The sequence below is a fragment of the Hipposideros armiger genome, unplaced genomic scaffold (assembly GCF_001890085.2).
Source record: "Hipposideros armiger isolate ML-2016 unplaced genomic scaffold, ASM189008v1 scaffold_13, whole genome shotgun sequence".
NCBI classification, from domain to species: domain Eukaryota; kingdom Metazoa; phylum Chordata; class Mammalia; order Chiroptera; family Hipposideridae; genus Hipposideros; species Hipposideros armiger.
In genome coordinates this window covers 4,923,975-4,947,998 of record NW_017731363.1, presented here as the reverse complement: position 1 = coordinate 4,947,998, position 24,024 = coordinate 4,923,975, and the positions used below count along the sequence as shown (strand labels likewise).

The 24,024-nt window shown below is 40.6% G+C and overlaps 1 protein-coding gene across 7 annotated transcripts in view; it reads left to right on the top strand.

The window, feature by feature from the left end:
* Positions 1-62: 62 nt before the first annotated feature.
* The window catches only part of BCLAF3 (BCLAF1 and THRAP3 family member 3), a 53,578-nt gene continuing 29,616 nt past the window's right edge, over positions 63-24,024 (top strand). For all 7 annotated transcript variants that reach the window (XM_019666890.1, XM_019666917.1, XM_019666876.1 and 4 more), the window contains exons 1-4: positions 63-176; positions 13,080-13,160; positions 16,926-17,504; positions 17,878-18,537. In XM_019666890.1, the coding sequence (XP_019522435.1) occupies positions 13,114-13,160; positions 16,926-17,504; positions 17,878-18,537 (1,286 nt within the window). In that variant the 5' untranslated portion in view covers positions 63-176; positions 13,080-13,113. The remainder of the gene's footprint in view (positions 177-13,079; positions 13,161-16,925; positions 17,505-17,877; positions 18,538-24,024) is intronic.

The following is a 24,024-nucleotide window of genomic DNA, read 5'->3' as shown; positions in this document are numbered from 1 at the left end:
AGCGCGAAGCCGCGGACAGTGGGCGGGACCAGGGCGGGGCGAGGCGGTTCCGGAAGGAAGTGGTTCCGGGTCCCGCAGCCCGTCTGAGGTAGTTGCGGTTACGTGCCGCGGAAGGTGGCGGCCGTTAGAGGGGCGAGGCCTGAGGGGCCAGTGGCGGCGGTGGTAGTGGCGGCCGGGTGAGTGGGCCTGGGAGGGCGGACGGCGCGAGGAGGCTCCGGTCCGTGAGGAGGGCGTGTCCGTTGCCCGCGAGGGGCACGTCTTGGGGCGGTTAGGGCGGCGGGGAGGATGCGGCGGCCCGGCTCGGACTCCCGGGCAACCGTTCCCTGCCGCTGCCTCAGGCCGCTGGGCCGGTGCGTTCTTTTAGGCGCGGCGACCCGGGCACCTGCTGCCGCGCGCGGCCCCTATCCTTCCCCGTCGTCGGGCCGGCTGCGGCCCCGGCGGTTGGGAATTGCCATGGGGACGGGCGGAGTGGTGTCCAGGGACGGTGCGGTGCCCTTGTCTCTGAGGCGGCCCCGGACGCGTTGCCTGCGGGTTCTAGCCAAGGATCCCCATGCTTTGTCCTTCTCCTGAGGCGCTCCTGCCGCACCGCGGCATCTTCGTCTGCTAACGTCCAGAATGAGTAGTGAAGGCTGCTCTTTATCCTGCATTGGAAAGTTAAAGTTTTTTTTTTTTTAGAAACGTATACCGAAAACTGGCGCATCTCATGTGCTTCTCTAGGGTGTATTAAGAAACTGGGCCAGTCACTGTCCGGATTGTCCGGTCGGTCGGTCGGTCGGTCGTGAGGAAAAGAAACGGGAGAGAAACTTAGCCTTCCAGATATTTATTTTCCTGCCTAGGTGCTTTTAGAGCTGCCCCTTTTAGGAGATGCTTTTCTGGAACAAAGTAAAAACTACAGGTAGAAATCAGGAAGGTCTCTCCGACTTCTGGTTAGACAACCTTTCGTAGCAGTTTTCTGAAAGCGAACTGATAACAAATTAAAAATTTTGAAACAAGATTTTCGTGTGGATTCAGGAGTGCTTATTTTTCAACGGTATTTTTTTTTTTTAGTGAGGTAACACTTGCGGGTGTACAACATTTTAATTCAATCCTATTTTAACGGTAATGTTATAGTAATTCCTTACTTTTTAATGGTATTTTTTTAAAATGGCTACTAAAATTTTCTTTCGAAAGTCCCGCTGTTTCACACCCCCCAGGGGTCTTTAAAACGTCTTATTAGGAGCATTTAGTAACAGACAAAATTTCTAAAACACAAAACCATAATAGAAAATCCAGTTTCACCATTCCAAGTAACCATTGTGAATATGGTTGCACTGGGTATACAACTCCAGTCTTTTTCTATGCAGAGATGAATGCATGAATTTTTCTAAAGTGGATTCTCTTTGGTAACCATTTTTCTTCTGACTACATAGCATGCCATTATATGGCTGTAGTAATTTATTTAGTTGGTTGTTCCCAGTTTTTCACTACTTAAACACATTGTTGGAGAAATGTAAAATCTGCATATCCATGATTACTTTCTTAGTGTACATTCCTAGATGATACAATTTTTTTAATGTGAATTGCTCTATTTCTCTCTGGAAAGGATGTGCTGTTTTGCACTCCCACCAACAATCTGTGAACATTCTTTTCCACACCCTAACAAAAGGCAACATTTAAAGCATTTCTATAGGAACAATTTGGGGCCATTTTATGTTCTTCTCTCGTCATGTACAGGTATTTTTCTCTAGCTAGCTCCCCCCCCCTTTTTTTTCTTATTTGTTGATAGCGTTTTAGTTCCTCATCTTTTATTCCACTTTTACCCAGGTTAGTAAAGAAAGGTTATCTAGGTGAGGCAAAGGCATCATAGATTGAGCAGGAGATTTGAAGTCAGGACTTGCCTGAATTCCAGTGCACCTGAATCCCTTGCACAAGTTACTTAACCTTTTTTTAAGGGACTACTTCCTCAACTCTGAATTCGAGATTATAAAGCATTTTGCCTTACTTTTCTTACAGTGTGGTTTTAAGGGTCAAATGAGACATTTATGGAAAAGTACATTTAAGCATACTTTGTCTTGTTGCTAGTCATCTTGTAAGAATTTCAGAGCACAAAAGTACGTGTATCTTGATTTTTTAAAGTAATTCTGAATTCAAATCTATTCTGTGATACCCTTAGTCCCCACACTCTTTCACTCCTTAAATTTGAAGTTTTATATTGCTGCCCTAGATTATATTAAAAACATCAGAGTTATGAAATTAAGTGAATGAATGAATCTACACAGATGTTGAAGGAGAAAATATTTAAAGGCACTGTTTATAAAGTTGAGGGGGACAGATACAAAGCTAAATAAAACACAGTCCTTGGGATCAAGGTAAAGAAAACATAGCCTTTGTGTCCTCGAGACTACGGAATGTCCAGGCAGCTAGAGGGCATAAAAGCTGCTTTCCAAATTTAGACAGCAATTTTAGATGTGATGCAGGATGTCAACTATTCTTGAGTGTGCTAAAGCCCAATTCTGCTGACTGAGCATCTGTGCAAATGACCAGGCCATCTCTTCAGGGTCATCTTTCTGAAGGTGGGAGTTGCAAGGTGGACAGGATGTGTTAGTATTGGAGTCTGAGAACCTGGATTCTAGTTTCAGGTCCTTCACTGGAGCAGAGTGGTTAACCTCTTTGAGGCTTGGTTTCTTCATCTATGAGATGGAGGTAATTCCAGCTTCCTCAAAGGCTTATGAGGATTAAATGAGATAGTACTTGCAGCACACTCAGTGAACCAGAAAGCTCTGGCACTCCTGTGATCCTTCGTATCCACTGAAGACGTAGCATCTCCAGGAAATAAACTGTTGGCTTGTCGGAAAAGTCATGACGCATTTTTGCAACGAAAAACAAAAAATACGTCATGACTTTTCCGACAACCCAATAGTCTTCCAACTTTGTATGCCTCACCCCTACAGTCACCAGCAGTAATGTTTGCCAAAGTAACATAAAATGTGACTGCAGATAAAAATTCACTTTGGACCATTGAAGAAGGTAATATGTAAATGTGGAATATTGGGAGAACCTGACTATATTATTTGGAGTTGATATTAAGGAAACATTGAATTCATTGGACCTGGATGCATCTCTGACTGTCATTAATTCTACAATATATCCTCAGTGCCGGGCATATAGTCCCTCCTAATCAATAAACCTACTCAAGTTGCTGCCATTGTGAAGCCTCCTCCCTAGATCCCTATCATCCAGCTGCAACCCAGTTTCCTTCCAGCTAGACTGTTTTTGAAAGAGTTAATAATTGGCTTTCTCAGTCTCCTTCCCTTCCACTGAAGCCAAGTGGTTGCATTTTCCTTCCTTTTGTTAGATCTCTGTGCAGCTTTTTGCCATGAAAGTCTCCTTTCTTGAAACATCCTTTAGTTTCTGAGACTCTATGCTCCAGGGTTTCCTCCTAACTCAGAGGATATAGCGTCTAGTCTCTTTGGCTAGTTCATCTTCTCTGAAAGTTTCCTATAGGCTTGATATTTTGTGTGTGTGATATACTGGCTCTGGAATAATTTATAGAGCATTGAGGCTATCTGGTGCATGAAGGTTTCTTAGAATTACCCTATGAAACCATCTGGGCCTGTTGCTTTTTCATGGGATAAATTGTTATTTCCTTAATGATTTTCTCTGTTCTATGGAAATTGGTTTATTTAAGCTTTCTTCTAACTCAAATGGGGTCAGTGTTAATAATCTGTATTTTTCTAGCAAATTATCCCTTTCATCTGGATTTTCAAATTTATTATTAAATTGAGGGTCACAAAGTAATCTCTTGTGATTAAAATTTTTTCCTTCTATTTCAATGGTTATTTCCCCTTTGTCGTTTCTTATTTTGTATATTTGTGCTTTCTGTTTTTTCTTAACCAAGTTATATAATAGTTTATCAATATTTTAATTTTTTCAAAAATGACAGAATTTTGAATAATTACTTAGATCTCGTTTTTTATTTTCTTTCTCATTCTCTTCCTTTACTTTTATCTTTATTATTTCCTTCCTTGTGCTTTCTTTTGGTTTACCTTGTCATTTTTCAGGTGTGTTTTTTTTTTACCATGGAAATGAATTTATTTATTTTTATTCTTTAATTTTTATTGGTAAATTTATTTAGTGCAATGGATTTCCCTTTGATCACTGCTTTAAATGCACCCCATGAAATCTATCTAATATGTAGTGTTTTCATTGTCATTATTTCTTTAAAAATCTATAATTTTAGTTATAGAATACCAGGAGTAGTTCAATAGGTTTTAAAATTTCTAGGTGGATGGGCCTTTCTGTTTTTTCTTTTTGTTAGTAAATTCTGGTTTTATTGCATTACGATCAGAGAGTATTGTTTATAATGTTTGTATTTTATGGAAATTACTGATGTTTTCTTTGTGACATAATATATTATTATTTTTGGTGACTATAGTGTATGTACTTGAGAAGAATGTTTTTTTTTCTAGTATCAGAGTGTAAAGTTTGAGAAATACCCTTAAGATTTACCCTGCCGATTATGCTGTTTAAACCTTCTAACTTCTTATTTTGGTTCACCTAGTGTAATATACCACTGAGAGTGCTATATTAAAGTCTCCTATTATTAGTGTGTTTCTACCTATGTCTCCTTGCATCTCTTGTAGTTTTTTATTCATAAAGGTGGTTGCTATGTTATATTCATGTGAATATATTTTTATTTGTTTTATCTCCATCATGGATTGTGGCTTTTAGCATTAAAAAGTGTCTTTCTTTGTATGAATGCTTTGAGGCTTGAATTCTGCCTTGCCTTATCTCAGGATTGCCACCCCTACTTACTCTCTTTTTTGTTCCCATTTGCTTGGTATACTTTGGTCATATTTTCATTTTAGCCTCCCAGATTTGCTGTGTTTTAACTATGTTTTGTATAACTCCTTGAGTTTTATTTTGTGATCCAAATTGAATCTTTATTTCAGTAGGTGAGTTAAGCCCATTCACATTTCTTGCTAGGACTGGTAACTCTACCATATTATATTTTGTTATATTTGCCCTTTCTTTTGCTATGAGGTGTGTTGTTTGCTCTTTTATTTAAAACAATTGGAGTATTTAGGAAGGTTTGTATTTTTGTTAACCTTTTTAAATGTCCTTACTCTTCTCTTTGTTTTTTTAAACTTTGTGCATGAGAAATACGTTGTTCCATGAAATCAAAGTTAGGATAATGATAGGCAACAGTGGGGTTCTGCATCCACTTCTAGTTGCAGCTTACTGCAGAACTGGCGATAGCACCTAGCCACTGTGGGCCAAGAGAAGAATCCATGCTCTGGTTTCCTTTGATCTGCAATTGCTGTCTTACTCTGTGGGCTCTGACTTGGTCTGGGTCTGTGCTGGGAGCGTGGCTTAGTTGCAAAGGCTTTCCTGGGGAATTCTTTGTATTTTTAAATGCTGAGTTCACAGTTAGTATGGAATCTCTCTGTCAGTTGATTTTGAGGGAGGTTGGGAGTTTGCTCTTAGTCATATTTGAAGCATCTAGTAGGCTGTTGGATTTGTAAGACTGCAGTACAGGGGATAAGTGAGGGCCGGAGACATAAATTTGGGGGGTTGGTGGTTTCTGGAGAGTGTTTAAAGCCATGAGACTGAATGAGAGTGTAGATGGGGGTGAGAGCATGGACAATGAGAAGTCCCAAGACTGAAGGCACTATTTCGAGGAAGATGGGGTTCACTATTTACGGGTCAGAGTGGTGAGGGGCAGAGATGAGGAGAAGCCAGCAAAGGAGACAGAAGGAATTTTTACAGGTGGGAGGAAAACCAGGAAAGTGTAGTACTCTGGAATCCGAGTGAGAAAATGGTATACCCACACAATGGAATATTATTTGACCATAAAAAGGAATGAAGCACTGACACGTGGTTAAAAGGGGATGAACCTTGAAAGCATTATGCTAAGGGAAAGAAGCCGGTCACAAAAGACCATATATTGTATGATTCCATTTATACGAAAGGTCCAGAATAGGCAAATCCATAGAAACAGAAAGTACAATAGATTAGTGGTTGCCTGGGGGATGGGGAGACACGGGGGTATTTTTTTGGGGTGATAAATGTGTTCTAAAATTAGACTGTGATGATGGCTGCCTAACTGTGAATATACTAAAAAACACTGAACTGTACACTTTTAAATGAGTGAATTGTGTGGTATGTAGATTATATCTCAGTAAAGCTGTTACCCTCCCCCCACCAAAAAAATCAACTGACAGGGCCGGCCGAGTGGCTCAGTTGGTTAAGAGCTCGCTCAAGAGTGCGAGCTCTGAGCAATAGCAGTTTGAGTCCTGGCCCGAGCTGAGCAGCCGCTGAGCTGCCAACAGGTGGCAGGATGGCTCAGCTAAAAAAAAAAGGAGGAAGGTTGAGAACCGCTGCTCTACATCTTTTCAGTACTTATTATCTTTGAATAGAGCCATCCTGGTTGATGTGAAGTGATATCTCATTATGATTTTTATTTTTATTTCCCTAATGATTGGTGATGTTGAACATCTTTTCATGTGCTTATTGGGCATTTGTATATCTTCTTTGGAGAAATGTCTATTCAGCTGCTTTGCCCATTTTTAATTGGGTTATTTGTCTTTTATTATTGAATTGTAAGAGGTTTTTTATATGTTCTAGATACATTCCCCTATCAGATATGATTTGCACAAAATTTTCTTCCATTCTGTGGGTAGTCTTTTCACTTTCATGGTAGCATGTTTTACAGGGTAAACATTTTTATTTGTGATGGTACCCAATTTATCTATTTTTATATTGTTTTTGATGTCATATCTAAGAAACCACTGCCTGATCCAAGGTCACAAAAATGATTTATCTTTCTGTATTCCTCTAAGTTTCATAGTTTTTAGCTCTTACATTTAGGTCTTTGATCCATTTTGAGTTAATTTTTGTATATAGTGTGAGGTAGGGTTTTACTTGATTCTTTTGCTTGAGATTAGCTGGTTGTCCCAGCACTGTGAACGGATTTGGTTAACCTCATAATATCTGATCTATCAGGTTTCCCTGCTCAGTGTGCTTTAAAGCCAGCAATTGCCTACACGAAGTTGAGCTTTTATTATTATTTTTTCCTGTCTCTTCCATATTTTACTTGCATCGTTTCCACTCTTCTACAGTATTCAGCAGCTTTACATTAGTCTTCCACCTTTATCTTTTAAAAAATGTCTTATATCTACATTTGCATATTTTAAAATGCTCACTGTCAACTTTGCTGACTTTTTCTTAATTATGATTTGGTTGGATGAAGCTCATCCTCTAGTAGATTCCTCAGGAAAGGCTATTAAGTGCAGAAATTCCCTCTGTTCTCATATGTTGAAAACTTTTTCTGTAGCCTTGATTTTTGAGGGGCAACTTGGCTGATATAAAATCTTTGGTTCACACTTAACTTTCATTGATTTGATTTGATTTTTTAAATTTTAAATGCTGATCTATTGTTGTATTGCTTTGTATGTTGATTTTGAAATATCTGATGCTAGTGTAATTCTTTTGGATTTGTAAGTTATTCTTTTTACCTAGATTAGAGATCTGGAGAATTTTACCTTTATCTTTAAAATCAAATAGTTTTTACTAGGCTGTGTTTCAGAGTTGATTGTTTTAGGTTAATTTTCCCAAGTATCTGGTGAGCCCTTCAGTGTGTAGGTCAAGTCAGGTCTTACCTTCATTTCTGGAAAGTTTTCTTGAATTATAGTTTCAAATATTAGTTTGGTTTTATTGTTGGTTTTTTTCCTCAGGCACTATAATAGCATGAATGTTATTCCTTCTTTACCTGTCTCCTGCTTCCACTACTTAATCTCTTGTCTTTCTCCCCTCCCCCAGTCATTTTCATTTTTCTTGATGGTTTTCCTGACTTTCTTCATTTCCCTCATTAAATTTTCATTTGAGTTTATTTTCCCATGGGCACCTTGTAATTTATTCTTCACTTCTGAGACAATCTAGTCTTTTCTTCCTTTTTTTTTTTCCTGAGGTCAGTTAACTTTTTCTGTCATTTCACTCTGGTTTTTGGTTTATTTCTGTTCTTAGTTTTAAAATTTATTTATTTGAGGGAGGTTGGGAGTTTGCTCTTAGTCATATTTGAAGCATCTAGTAGGCTGTTGGATTTGTAAGACTGCAGTACAGGGGATAGGTGAGGGCCGGAGACATAAATTTGGGGGGTTGGTGGTTTCTGGAGAGTGTTTAAAGCCATGAGACTGAATGAGAGTGTAGATGGGGTGAGAGCATGGACAATGAGAAGTCCCAAGACTGAAGGCACTATTTCGAGGAAGGTGGGGTTCACTATTTACGGGTCAGAGTGGTGAGGGGCAGAGATGAGGAGAAGCCAGCAAAGGAGACAGAAGGAATTTTTACAGGTGGGAGGAAATCCAGGAGAGTGTAGTACTCTGGAATCCGAGTGAGAAAATGGTTCTGAGGGGAAGGCGTAATTGCCTCTCAAGTGCTGCTGGTAGGTCTAGGAGGAGGAGGACACATAACCATTGGATTTAGCAACAGGGATTTCATTAGTGATCTTGACTAGAGCAGTTTGGTGCATTGGTGGAGTGGCAAGCCTTATTAGTGGGGGGCCAAGCGAGAATGGGAGGGAAAGAATCAGGGAAAGAATCGCCCTTTGAGGAATTTGGTTGTAAAAGGAGAGTTAAAGTGATAGCCCCAGGGGGGCTGTGGTTCCAGGGAGCTGGGAGAATTACGGGTGATTGGAAGGGCCTAGTGGCGAGGGGAAAGCTGAGTCCTGGGAAGAAGAGAATTGCAGGACCTGGATCTTTCAGCTGCCTGAGGGGTATAGCCACTGCCGTCCAGGTAGCCTGGCCTCTTTTGGCCCCAGTGTCCTCTTTAGCATCCTTCTGGAGTGAATGCCCCTGCTATCCAGGTATCTTTCTGTGTTCAAGGGCAGATGGGTTCATTCACTGCCCCTGGCCCCATACAGTTCCCTCTGGAGTGTCCGTATAAACGAATTTATTTTCTGGTGTTGACATCGCCTTCTCCCCAACCACAAACTCTGCTGCTGTTTCAGTCTCTCCTCTCCTCTCCCCTCCCCTTCTCTCTCCCTCTCTTCTGCCCCCTCCCCCCCCAAAAAAGCTGGTTCCTTTGAATAACTTTGCTAGTCATAAATAAGTTTAAATCAGGGATCAGCACACTTTTAATGTAAAGGACCAGTAAATAAAATATTACCTAAGATAGTAAATATTTTAGGCTTTGTGGGTCACATATAGTCTCTGTCGCAAGTTCCTTTTTTTTTTTTAACAATCCTTTAAAAATGTAAAAACCATGCTTGGCTCAGACTCTAGGGTTTAAATTAACTCTCCTTTCTTATCCATTAAGCCCCTGAGCCAGTACTTTTCATTACTGGCTGATGTTCACTAAGCAATTGCAAACAACATTAACTTTTTAAAAAACAGCTTTATGGAGATACAATTTAAAGGTTTAAAGTGTGCAATTCAGTGGTTTTTAGTATGTTTGCTGAGGTGTGCAACCATCTCTGTACAAGGTGTGATCAAACAATATGGTGAATGTTTAAATAAAAAGAGTATTACAGTAAAAGACACATTGCCATTAATCTCCTTCAAAACACTCCCCTTCTCTTTGAACACTTTCTGAAGCAGTTCTGGAAGCGCACTTTTGTGAGTGTCTTTAGTTGCGCTGTTGTGTCTGCCTCGATGTCCTGAATAACCCCTTCCAAACTGGTCATACTCATGTATACTCAGCTGGCAATATGTGAGAGTTCCTGTCATTCCACATCCTCACCAACACTTTGGAATATGAAACTTCTTTTTTTTTTTGTCAGTCTGATGAGTGTGGAATGGTTATGATCTTATTTGTGTTTATTCAATTATTAATGAGATTGAATACCTCAGATGTCCATAGGTCATTTGAGTTTTGTGTTCTGTAATATGCTGTTTGGAGTCTTTTGGGTTTTGAAATAAATATAGTTAATGTAAACAAATAATCACAGTGTATTGAAACAATCACAGAATAAACCCAGAATTCCCAAGAAGAAAGAAATTCGGGGGGGAAAATAAAGTCAAGGGAAGAATCCCAGGGGAGAAGATGGTCAGTCCTGAAAGAATAGGGGTTTGTCAGGCAGATTGAGGGAAGAACATCTATGTGGTAGGAACAGCACAACCTGATCCGGGAAAAGCAAGTAGTGTGGTCTGGTGGACTAACAGGATATGTAGAGGAAAAGACATACATAAGGCGAGGAGAAAGGTAGGAAGTGACTAGATGTATGTATTTTAAATTTGTTTAGTCTTTTAGTGATTGTTGGACATTTGGGTTATAATTAGTTTGGGTAGTTTTTTTCTTTCCTATTATAAATAAAGCTGATATAGACATCTTTGCATATATAGCTAATTTTTTCTTTTAAATTATTTTAGAATAACTTTAAACTGAAATGATTAAAGGAAAGTCGGCAAGATTAGTTTCATAATTTCTTACATATTTGAAGATCACCCATCATTAGGGATATGTAAATCAAAACCACAGTTGAGATACCACTTCACCCCCACTAAGATTGCTATAATCCAAAAGACAGACAATAACAAGTGTTGGTGAGGGTGTAGAAAAATCTGAACCCTCAAAACATTGCTGGTAGGAATGTAAGCGAGGCAGCTGCTTAGAAAAATTTGTTTCTCTCAAAAAATAAAACAGCATTATCATGACTACAATTCTGCTCCTAGATATATGAGAAATAAAAATATATGTCCACACCCAAACTTGTACACAAACGTTCATAGCAGCATTATGCATAATGATAAAAAATAGAAGCAGCCCAAATGTCCATTGAGAGATGAATGAATAACAAAATGTGGTATATCCATATAGTGGAATATTATTCAGCCATAAAAAGGAATGAAGTACTGACACGTGGTAAAACAAGGATGACCTTTGAAAACATGCTAGGGAAAGAAGCCGGTCACAAAAGACCATATATTGTATGATTCCGTTTACTTGAAAGTTCCAGAGAAGGCAAATCCATAGAAACAGAAAGTAGATTAATGGTTGTCGGGGGCTAATTCAAGGAGGGGAGAAATGTGGAGAGACTGCTAATGGGGTTTCTTTTAGAGGGGATGAAAATGTTCTAAAATTACATTATGGTGATGGTTGTACATCCCTGTGACTATACTAAAAAACACTGAATTGTACACTTTAGATGGGTAAATTCTATGGTTTGTGAATCTCAATCTCAATCTCAATCAATCTGTTTTTCAAAACAATAAAATGGAAAATAAGATTACCTTCCAGAAAAATTGTGCTTTTAATCATCACCAACAATATTTGGTGTTTCCCACACACACAACCTCTTGGTTTATTATTTATTATTTTTATTCACTACAATAGGTATGAAGTGATAACCAAAACTGCTTTAGTTAAATTATAAGCTCCCTCAGTAGAATGGAAGCTCCAGGGGGCAGGAATTTTTGCCTGTGTCTGTTCACTGCTGTATCCGCAGAACAGTGCCTGCAAATAATAGGTACTCAGTAATATTTGTTGAATGAATATTTTGATATTTGTAATTACTAAGAAAACATTTTCCCCTTCAGTGTCTTTATTTCATAGTACATATGAACTAATTGTCCTTTCAGGCCTCAAATTGTTTTTGCAAAAAAAGCAGTGTTATAACTAAATGAATTGAATTGAATGTACTTCTCCTGGTGAGTGATCTGGTTCAAGTCCTTTGACCTTATATCAGCGGTTCTCAACCTTCCTAATGCCGCGACCCCTTAATACATGTTGTGGTGACCCCCAACCATAAGATTATTTTCGTTGCTACTCTATAACTGTAATTTTGCTACTGTTATGACTCTTAATGTAAATTTTTGTTTTCCGATGGTCTTAGGTGACCCCTGTGAAAGGGTCATTCGACCCCCAAAGGGGTTGCGACCCACAGGTTGAGAACCGCTGCCTTATATGCTTTTATTTTCTTCTGAAATTCATTATAACAGTAGTTTGCAAATGTTTGACTGTGAGGACTCCCTTTTTAAACCAATGTCCACATAACTGTTGTATTTTATCAGTCAGTGGTAAAAGCACACGGTGGCTGGAAGACATTTATATTTCAACAATCACCACAGTATCTTCAGAAATTTGCAAAATAGAGGTTATAATATGTAAGACATATATTCTGTAGTCTGTGCATGGTGGCTGTATGTATTATTCATGGACCCATGGCAATAATTTTGAAAGCCACCAGGGGTTTGGGGCCAGTAAGTTGGGAACTACTTAATTATAGTGTCAGAACTGAGGAGGATTACTGAAATGTAAATAATAGCTAGTATAGAAGATTACACCCTAATTGTGTATTTTTCAATTCAGTTCCTAAAGCTATCAGTTTTTTTTAAAGACTGAAGAATATTTTAAAAAGTTTATATGTCTTCTAAAATTCACTTATTTGACATTACTTATTTTAGCAAAAAATCAGAAGCAAGCTAAATGGCTATTCATGCTTAATTAAGTTTTGGTATATTTATCTGGTGGAAGTTAGGTAGCAGTTGAGTACTGTAATTAGACATTGTGATTCTTATCCAACAACTTAAAAAGCAGAAGATAGCTTCAAGTGTTCCTAAACATGTTGACTGTGATTATATGAAGTGTTTATTTATGTACATGGTGAAAGACAGGCAGGTAGTAGGGGTTGTGTCCAGAGAGAAGAATTCTGGGTAATTTTTTCTCTTTTGGGAACACTTACTTCACAGTTGCTGTGTGTGAGGCTCTCTTCTAAGCTCTTCTCATGACTCAACTCAGGGATCATCAAACTACACTGCATTTGGTGTTTGGGGCCTGTTTTTCTGTGTGGCCCTTGAACTAATAATAGTTTCTATATTTTTAAAAGGTTGTTTTAAAGAAAAGAAAAAGATGCGTAGAGACGTTATATGGCCCACAAAGCCTAAAATAGTTACTATCCGGCCCTTTACAGAAAATGTTTGCTGATCTCTGATTTGATTCATTTTAACCTCACATTCCAATAAGGCAGGTCCTATTATTATCACCCCTATTTTACAGATGAGGAAACAGAGGGCTTAAGTAACTTTTTGTGGGTGGCATTCACTGTTTTTAGAGCAGATTACAGGCTCTTCCTACAAACTTGCTAATACTGTGTTTCTTTGCAGCATCAAAAGTGGGTAGTGGCTCATACATCAAAGGATGTCACGATCACGGTCACGGTCTGGATCCCCCAGGTGGAAACACAGGTGAGCAGTTTTTAGTTTAGCAGAGCAAGCTTGCATTTGGGATGTGCTTCCACGATCAAGTTCAGAACCCAGTACTGTTAAGAGCCTATTTTAATGAGCTCATGGGACCTGGTTATTCACAATAGGAGCTTTACAGTGCTAGAGGTAGCATTTCTAAGTTTTAGGAGCAGACAGCTTTCTTTAATGACAGCTGGCAGCTAGAAATTAATCCATAATAAGAAACGCCAGGGCCGGCTGAGTGGCGCGATGGTTAAGAGCTGGCTTGGAACTCCAGAGGGCCCCAGTTCGGATCCCACATATGAGGGCCAGTGACACTGCCCTCTACAGCTAAGATGCTGAACAACAGCTCAACCTGGGGCTGGGCTGCCATGAGGTGACGGCGTAGGCTGCAGCCCCTGTGGCAGTGGGTTGCCATGGGTTACCCTATGTAGCCAGCAGCCGCAGTGAGCGGCCAGCAGCCACAGTGAGCCGCCGTCCAGAAGCCGGCGACTGATCTGCATTGCCCGGGAAGAGCGCAATGATGGTGCCAACTTGGGCCAGTGAAGCAACGTCCTCCATAACTAGACTGAAGAACAAAAAGGACAGCAACTTGTCTGTTCCCCTTCCCCCAATTCCCCAGCGCTGTTCCCATCCTCCCAATTCCCCAATAAAAATCTTAAAAAAAAAAAAAGAAACGCCATTTTCCACAGCAAGGGAGAGCGAAAAACACCTTTGATATGTGTTTTGCAGCAGTAGGAGAGCGAGAAACGCCTTTGGGATGTTACATGTTTTGTAGAAGGAGAGCGAAAAACAAACAACTTTGAGATGTTATGTGTTTCGCAGCAGTAGGAAAGCGGAAAAACACCCTTGAGACGTTACATGTTTGGCAGAAGGAGAGCGAGAAACAAACACCCTTGAGATGTTACATGTTTGGCAGCAGTAGGTGGTTTCAAACTTTTCAGTGTGAATTTTATTTATTTATTTCATTAATATGTTGGAAGAAGTTGAGAGAGAAAATTCGGAGTTTCCTGTTTCTTCTTCATGGCAGAATAATAGTTTTGAATAACTCAATTGTAGTTCAACTCTCCTCTTTTCTGGTGGGTAGTATCAAAAACGTATATAATTAGATTGCAGCTACTCAAACAGTATTTATTATATACCTGCTGCAGGCAGGCTCTGGGGCTAAAATACAACATCTTGTGGGCCCTCAGCAAGCACACAGGCTGGCTGGAAGATGGACGCCATAGGCAACTCCGATACAGTGGGAAAGGGCAGTGCTGCTGACTGAGACAGCATCCTCGATCCACAGGGAGGGAATGAGTCTGCGCTCCTGGGGTGGGGGGCGGGGATACTAAGACAGTCTTCAACAGAAGAGATGAGATTTTAGCCAGACTTTTAAGGATGAGTAGAATTGCTAAAGGTAGAAAGAGAGAAGTATTCCAGTTAAGGGGGACAACAGGAGCAAAGGGGCAGAGCGGGGAAAATGACTAGTTCGTTGCAAAGGACCATAATTACCTACCTAAAAGGCAGACCAAGAATTTTCATGTCAGTGTGGCTTGACCACTGTGCCTGTTCATGATGGTTCTGCATTCACTAATCAATCATTTCTTCAACAGTGTTAATTTGGAGTTGGTAAGACTAACTTGTAATGGGAAGGAACTTTAGAAAAAAAGGGAATGTAAAGAAGCGACTGATTTTAACTTGGGGGGGCATCACAGAGCTCATTTGTTTCACCTTTTTGTGGTAGGCCTTGGTGAGGCAGCAGAAAAGACCCAAGCTTAGTGCCTGATTTCTGGACTCCTTCTCAAGACTCTTTGTCCCAAACTGTAAAGGGTCTGCTGTTTTACCCTACTTGCCAGCTAACACAGTAGCCTGGCATGAGGCCCTCCTGCCTCAGAGGCAAAGGTGTTTATTACTCACAGGAGAGCAGGCAGCCTGAGCTTCATGTTCCTGTGTTCCCCATACCCCCAGCCCCCTGAGGGCAGGCGCTGCAGAGCAAAGCAGTGGGGTGACAACACAGCTGAGGAACCCGAGCCTCCTCAAGGCTCTTGCCTTGGAGGAGACATTATCTTATTATCCTGGACAGCAGACAGATTGGCCCTCTGCCCCTGAGGGAGACCCTAGCTCCATCTTTCCAGGCTGTTTGCCTTGGAACTAAAGCTGTCAGTGCTTCAGCTCACAGGCGTGCAGAACTCAGGAGACCCATGGAGAATTGTCTCCTAACAGACTCCTTGGGTCTGTCTTAACCCTTTAGGAGAACTAACAATGATAGTAGCCATTCCAGCAATCTCATTCAGAAGAAAGGGGCTCTGTACAATAAAACTCTGATGTGAACTATAATATCAAAGTGGTATTCAGTGTGAAGTTGGGATTAAAATAGAGATGGAGTATTTTGTCCAGGCTGGAAGAACAGTCTCCGGCTACCAGCTTTTCTCCTTAGTGGTAGAGGAGATGAAATCTTCTAGGAAGTCCTCAGAGGCTCCAGTTGTTTCTTCCTGTGATGAGGTGCAGCCAGCTGGATGGCAGAGCTTCTGCTTCAGCTGAAGAATACACTTGCCAGTATATCTATCTCGGTGATTCCAGAGGGAGATATTGCCGAGTCCAGTATGTAAATCCCAGTATGTACGCCAGGAGGCTAAACCTGCCTCCTCTCTCGTGGGGCTGCACAGACAGGTCATCAAATGGAAAGAGCTGTACTCACGGTTGCTCCAGCTCCATGGCACCTTCTGAAGAGGGGGCTGCAAGGCTAGCCGCCTCATTGATTGAAGGTATTAGCCCCTCAGGGAGGAGATGGGGAGATTGGACAGGTCAGATGGGAGGAAGCGTCCTCAGGTGCGAAATTGAACTTGCTGTGTTCCAGGTAGTGGCGCTCCTCTCTCTCATCCTGAAGCCTGGGCAGTTCAGACTGACCAGTTTTTCTGGACTCAGAAGCCTTCCTCCTTAGTGGGAACAAAAGGCTCGATGTTGGCAATGCTGAGTTATTGGAGAAGGGAGTTCCAGAAAGGATGTGCCTTCCCTGGAGAGCATTACAGCATCATTACAGCACACATTTGCCAAAGTTACAAGCTTGGTTTCAACAGCACATCTTTCATTTTATATGTACAGGAGTAGCTCTGAGAGAGAAAAGCAGCTTATCTATGTTAGTGCTATTTATGAAGGAACTAAGCATGAGATTCAACTCTTAAGATTCTTCCCCCCCCCCACATCATTTAAGCATGTACTTTTTGCTCCTTGCTGTAACCTTAGTAGAGAGACTAGACAATTGGAGAAACTGGGAGGTCAGTTTTGGGCCTGAGTTTGAGTTTATTGTGGCTTTATAAACTCTTAGAATCTAATTTCATTTCAGAGGTTATGTTCAGCTCGTCAGACTCTTCTACACATTTACTTAAGTGAATCCTCCTGCTTGTTTCTTACCTCACTATCGAACCTGATGTAAGTTCTTGCTGACAATCCTTTTTGCCAGAACTTTGCTGTCAGCAATCTCCCAAAATGGATCCTGCCGTTCTCCTAAGCTGGTCCTCATCCAGCCGGACAGGTGTGCTCCGCCCACTTTGATATACACATGGGGTATGTTAGTTCAGATGGAAAGAGGATGTTTGTTGGATTGGGCACACGCATGATCAGACCCTTACATGGACAATTTAGAATGCAGATATCACAAATTGATGGACTGAATCTGAGTGGAAGAAACAGTGGAAAGCAAATGTTTTATTTAGGTAAGTCATGTTAAGACAAACAGTTTATTGCCTTTAAATGAGCTAAACCTGTCTGTGTTTGTTTACATAGGTCTTTATCACCAATGCCTAGAAATCCTGACTACTACAGGCGAAGGTATTTTCATGGGCATTATGGCTTTGAAGATAGGAAAAATCTGGAAAAACTCCCCACCTGGAGAATGGACAATGAGCAACATGGACAGAGTAAACCTAAACCAAGGATTTCTTCTCATGAAAATATGTATTACCAATCTTATGAACATAGATCACCTTCCCCAAACACAAGAAGAGACTCTTTAGACACTTTTTATACTCATAAACCTCACCAAGTATATTTACCAGGAAGAGAGGATGATAACAGAAGGCTTCAGTATATGTCCAGATACTCAGAAGGTGTACCCTACAAAGAGCACCAGAGACATTATTATCCCCAGCAAATGCAAGGAAGGTATATTCCTGATGACCACAGAGTTAGAGGAAGTCGAGCAGAAGGGACATCACCTCAGAGGCCAAAAGCAGATTCTTTTAGATTCAAAGGAAAGAGGCATGAAGATGAGTTGAGGCACCAGAGGACACAAGATGAAAAATATTATGAGCCACTTAGAAGAGCCTCTGAAGATTTTGAGAAATGGAGCTCTTTTGAGAACAGGTATAGGAAAACATTAAACCTGGGTAATTTGGTATAAAGCCCCAAGTGAAAAAGTGTTTACTTTATAGTTGAAGGTAACCACCTTGAAAAGCTTTTGTCTAAGAAAGACAAAAAGCACTGTAATGTAGTTATGCTCTAGAGGTAGTAGTGAACTATTTACTTTTAAAGTAAATAATGTTGATGGCCAGAATATTTTTGTAAAATATGATATTTCCTCTGTAACTACTTTGGGCCTCTGTGAGTTGGCTTGAGGGATTATAGGTTAACTTGTCACTGCGTTCTGCATTTAAAGCCATGCTACACAATATTCCACGCACATACATTCTCACCTCTTCTCTCTAGTATAAGTGTAAACTGCTTTATGTCAACACAGGTATCCTGAGGATCCTTATTTCAGAAAATATGGGCACACATCAGAAAGACCTACAGACATGGAGTGGTATGAAAACAGAGAACCTGCCAGAAGCCCACAGTGGAAGTCCAGGTATTCTCTTCTGCCTTACAAAGAGAAGAAATATCAGTGGATTCTGGGATCCCAAGCTCATCGACACTTTCAGAGGGAACCCCCCGAGACCAGTTCAGCAAGCAGGGAATCCAGTGACTATCGCTACAAACGTCAGAAGACCTCCAATGGGAGCCAGGACTTCTCTAATGGAAGAACTCAGAAGTACTCTCAGGAGGAAGATAGAAAATACAGTCCTCAAAAAGGCCCGGTAAATAGAGAGCCCAGTTGTTTTAATGCTGGACGAGGGAGAGAGCCTGAAGGTGGGCAAGTCAAAGAGCCTTTTCAATTGCCTAAGAAAGACTGCTTTGCCTGTACTCATTCCAGTAAAAGTGACATTGATTTGAGACCCTATACTGACAAACGGAAGGACAAAATAAAGAAAGAAGGGGATGGCAGAAGAGAGAGTAACTCTTCCAGTAACCAACTTGATAAAAGTAAACTTTCCGATGTAAAACCTTCATCTGCCAGTCCCACGAGGAAAACACTTAAAGTTACAGTAAATATGAAGAAAACAGCAAATACATCCAGGTATTATCTTAATTTTTTTCCCTAATATTTAATAACTCTTTTTGCCACCTTTATTTGAAGCTTTGAAAAGGGGATTAATAGTGTGTTTAGAGTCCATCGAGTGAGGCGGGATTGCTGAGATTTTTTTCCAAAAAACCCCATAATGAGGATGAATCCTATAATTAGCAATACGGGGTGACCTCATGTCTGTTTCCATGTTGTACCTCAAGGTCCTTTCAGGGGGCAGATCATTCTATGAAGTTGTTCCTCTTCATGAATTTGCGTGTTTTGATAGTGCCAGATTCTCTGTATCCAGGGATAGGCTGAGTGGAGTTCAAGGAGACCTATTTCGTACTCCATTTCTCAGAGCCTGTTTTCCCTGCTGCCTGAAATTCAGAGAATTTTTGACCTGTAAGGGACCTTAGGAGGCCCTGATTTTATAGAGGAGAGGGAGGCCCTGAGACATGAAGCGGTTTGTCTAAGTGACTGGGTCTCAAATCCACGTGTCCCCTTGTGACTTCAGGAGGCTGGTGACTTAATGTGGGTGGTTCTCAAAATGGCTGGCGCTCAAGCGACTCGATTCTCCTAGGTAGAGGAAATTAGGCTAGAGTCAAGAAAGAGGCCTATTTATAAGACATTTGATAAAGCTCTTAATGATTCTTTAAAAAATAGACTACTGTCGTAAAAAGTTCTAGTCTCCTAAAGAAGTTTGCATGCTTTCTTCCATTATGAATATTACCTCTCTTTATGAATTCTGAGAATAAGAAGGCACTGCAGTTGGCCGTGTCAGCTAAGTCTGTTCATTACCTTAATACAATACCACTATGTGAATACAAACGTGATGTACCATATTGATTTGGTGCGTTTATGTTCACAGTTGACATATCTGTATTTGAATCAAAAACATGAGCAAACACAATCCAAGGTTAGGATGTGTCAGGGAAGGGGGTATACCCCTAGTCATTCTTTTCTTTCCTGTTTTTTTTTCTACAAAATATATTTTGTTCCTTAAAGTTAGGTTTGACAGCCCCCCTTATTTATTTTTTTTACATTTGTTGTGCTTGCAAAAATATTTTTAAATATACATATGTATATTTATATGTGCACAGTAAACATTTACAAATATGATTATATTACAGAAAGTTGGACAAATAGAGGTGAGAAAATAACCCGTAGTACTACTACCCAAGGACAGTTTTATTAATATTTTAGTACAGCTCCTTTTGTTATTTTTCTGTATATATTTTACATGGTTGTCATAATACTGTGTTAATAATTTTATATCCTGTTTCATATAATATGTCTTAAATCATTTTGTGCTGTTATATTTCCTACTAGTTCTTAAGAGCACAAAGGCTGCTTGCTGTAAGCATCAAGTTTAGGGATGCTGAGCTTTTTTTCTTTCCAACATTGTCGCATGAAAATGTTCAAATACACAGAAAAGTTGAAAGAATTGTAATTGATCACCTGTATACCCACCATGTAGAGTCTACAATTAACATTTTACTCTACTTTTATAATCACATATCTGCCCATCTATATTCGTCTTTCATTCCATGTTATTTTTTTTATGCATTTCAAAATGAACTGAGAGTTAATTGGCCGTAGCACTTTTAAAGAGTGTTAGAAATACCAGTTTTGAAGGATTTTATTTTAAAGATACTGAACACAGTTAATTTGGTATTGAGAAATGGAAGCTCGTTCTTAATGTGTCACAAAAGGGAGCTTCCTAAAATTGAGGTTGCTGTATCTTTTGTTTGAATTTATAAACTATAATTTTGTGAAATATTATGACCTGTCAAGGGCACCTGTCAGCACATGTTTGATTACCTGACAAGGACCTGTAAGACAGCTTATGTAATAAAAAGCTTCCACTGCAAATCCTTTCTATTCAAAAACCTAAAGAATAAGTAATTTAATAAATATATGCATCTTTTCAGGATGATAAAGCATCATAATCAACAAAATCTATTTACAATAATTTATCGATGAATGAGTTGTGGAAGAGTTTTGTGGGGTCAGATGGAATTATGTATGGACTGACGAAATATCCATAAAACAAAGGTAGTTAATGCCCTCAATAGAGCCATGTTCTCAACTATTAACATAAATTAGATTTTCTTCTCCTTGAAAAGATTAAAATAATCCTAGAGTGGAGAGAGTTTTATTTGTTGGTTAAAATCTAGAGAGTTTACCCACTTTTTTGCAAAGACTAAGATGGTTCATTTTGTGCATTTGTTTACTTTCTTAGCTTTGGTCAAGTATTAATATAAGTAGTTGAAGACATAGTTACCACCTAATGATTTTTTGATTCCAGTTTGTATCTAGAGCAGCAGCAGGCAGACACTTGCTTAAATGTGTTAACACTTCTGTTAACACAGACCGTATTCTATTGGGTTGTCAGAAAAGTCATGACGTATTTTTTCTGTTTTTCGTTGCAAAAATGTGTCATGACTTTTCCGACAACCCAATGCAATAGTAACCCGCTTTATCAGAAACTGCATTATCAGAGGTAGAAGTTACATAGGAGTCATAATTATATGTTTCAGAATGTAAGTTAGGGAGTCACGATATGAAAATTTCTACCTTATAAGGGTGTTGTGAATACCAAACACTAACTGCTGTATACATCTGGAAGTCTTGGGGCAGATGAAGGGAGTTTTGGGTTAATGTTGGGCTCAGGAGGTGAGAGCCTGAACCTTGGTCAGGGTAGGCAGGAAGTGAGAGAGCCAAGCTCGGGGGTACCAGTCTCTGGAGAAGAATAAGCTGGTGCGATGGACCTGAGGCTCCTCTGACCTCCCGGGGTGCTGCTGGTACTAGGCATCTAGGATGGGAAGGTTGGCTTGCAAAGCTGGTATTGGACTGAGGATATCAGCCCAGTTGCATTTAATCCTTTTATTTCCCACTGAAGAGATACAGAGAGGACCTCCCTACCCCATCAGATCTTTCCCCATTCTGGAAGGGGATGATGACATAGGTGATGGCCCCAGGAGACATGGGAGCCCTGAGGCTCTTAGTAAAGCGGTGCTGTGTAGGTGGGGGAACAATGTCAAAAGCCATAGTGAGGACTGAAGGAAGGTAATCACACAAGTTTACCTATCATAGGTACTGTTCAGCTGCAGGCAAGATAGAAGCTGTGGGTGGAGGTATTTTTGTGGTGTATAAACCTGCTACCTCGCTGTTATGTAGCACAAAAAAGTAAGGCTTTTTTTCTCCTAAAATATTTCTCATGTACATTTTTTTTAAATACAAAATTAACTGAGAGAAGGTTCGCTTTCATTCCTGTTTTTCACCCTAGCTTCTCTTAGTGTCTCTCAGGGGTCCTAGTATAGGGAGGTGAACATTGTGTCTGGGGTTGGGGTGCATAGGTTTTTGTCTTGGCGGGTCATTGAGCAGCTCTGTGACACTGGGCAGCTCACCTGGCCATGCCTTTTGGGGCCCAGATTAAGTTCCTCCTGGCTCTGCGTCTGCCTCAATGGGCCATGTGTTCATAACCACTGAAGCTGGGCTCACAAGCTCATCATGGGATTCTCTGAACTTTGGTATGTATTTGAGATTCTGTATTACAAGAAAGGAAATATTTAAAGTTTAAATTGCTCTAAATTAAGTAAAAATTTTAAAATAAAAAGGAAGCCAAGAAAGTTAAAAAACAAAATTAAATTGGCCTCAATTAGAATTTTGAAGTCTGTCATCTTTTTAGCCGAAACTCACATTTCCAGTTGTCCAAGTCGTTTTCCATTTTTCATTTATTCATTCAGCTGGTAGTTTTTCAGGACCTACCCCATGTGAGACAGCCTGTTAGGGTACCCTGGGACTATAGATGGGCACAGGATTAGGTTTCTTCTCCCCTGACCCTACAGACAATAGGGCAGTGTTGGTAGCACCATGGCACAGGGAGTGAGTGAGGTGCTATGCGACTCCGATGATGCCAAGCTGGGGGATTCAGGGGAGGCTTCTTTCAGGAGTTGACATGTGAGCTAGGCTTCGAAGGTAATGCTGTGTATTAGACACGTGATGAGATGAAAGAAACATAAACATAAAATGTTTCTAGGTTAACAGAGGCAGAAACCACACATAGGAACTTTGAGCTGTGTGGTTCCAAGCAGTTGGTGAAAGGGAATAGAGGAACCAGGAGGCTGTAAAGACGAGACTGCCACACTGCCAGCCTGATTTGACAGGATTAGCTAATAGGAGAGGGCAGGCAGCTCAGTTGTGGCCGCCAGAAAACTGCCTCCTGTGAGGAGGCTTGGAAGGGCATTGGGGTTGGCAAGGGCAGCTAGGGGACTTGTGTGAAACAAGTAATGAGATGCTGAGTTAAGGGAGCACCAGCCTCCCTAACCTTTTCCCCTCAACTCCAAAAATTCTAAATGTGTTCTTAGGAAGACAGGAGCAAACTACTGATTGGGAAAGTGCTTTATGAACTGTAAGGATGCTGGACAGAATGGTATATTGGCTTTGGTGGTTTTGTTACTGTTGTTTGCCATGTAGGTGGGTTTGGGTTTTTTGTTTGTTTGTTTATTTTAATTTTACTGGGGAGGGGAACAGTGTGTTTTTCCAGGACCCATCAGCTCCAAGTCAAGTATTTGTTTCAATCCTGTTGTGGAGGGCGCAGCTCAGTGGCCCATGTGGGGATCAAACCAGCAACCTTGGTTATGAGCACTGTGCTCTAACCAACTGAGATAACCGGCTGGTGGTTTTTTTGATGGATCTTAACTATGTACAAGAGGAAATTAATGTTTCATGTAGCTTTTTATGTTTTCTTAGTTTCTATGACTTTCTCAGTGAGAATGTTGGGAAATATCCTTAAACAGAGAAAAAAATGGGGAAGGGTTAGGGGATGGAACAGAGACCTGGAAAATTTAATCAGACCAGTACTAGAATACAGGTGTTTGGCTATATTTTAATTTTGTAACTGTCTAAAGTGCATCTCAAATGAGAATATTTGGCCTTTTCAGCTTAACTACTTGTGTTGGGATATTTCCTGAAATTGTTAACTTGTTGATCAGTAAGGTCATAGGAAATAGGAAAAAGGAAAATTGAACCAAGAGGTGATTACATTTACAAATGTACATACCGAGAACATTTTGTATTCTCAAGTCTCAAGGGTTTTCTTTTTTTAAGATTTTATTGTTTTATTGGGGAATCGGGGAAGGGGAACAGACAAGTTGCTGTCTTTTTGTTCTTCAGTCTAGTTGTGGAGGACGTCGCTTCACTGGCCCATGTTGTTATTATCATTGTGCTCTTCCCAGGTGAGGCAGATCGGTCGCCGGCCACTGGACGGCCCCTCACGGCAGCTCTTGGAAGCTCATGGCAGCTGCCAGCCACTCACGGTAGCTTACAGCAGCCCCACTGCAGCTCCACTGCAGCCTACGCCATTGCTGGCGACTTACGGCAGCCCAGCTCCAGGTCGGGCTGTTGTTCACCATCTTAGCTGTAGAAGGCAGTGTCACTGGCCCTCATATGTGGGATCCGAACCGGGGCCCTCTGGCGTCCCAAGCCAGTTCTTAA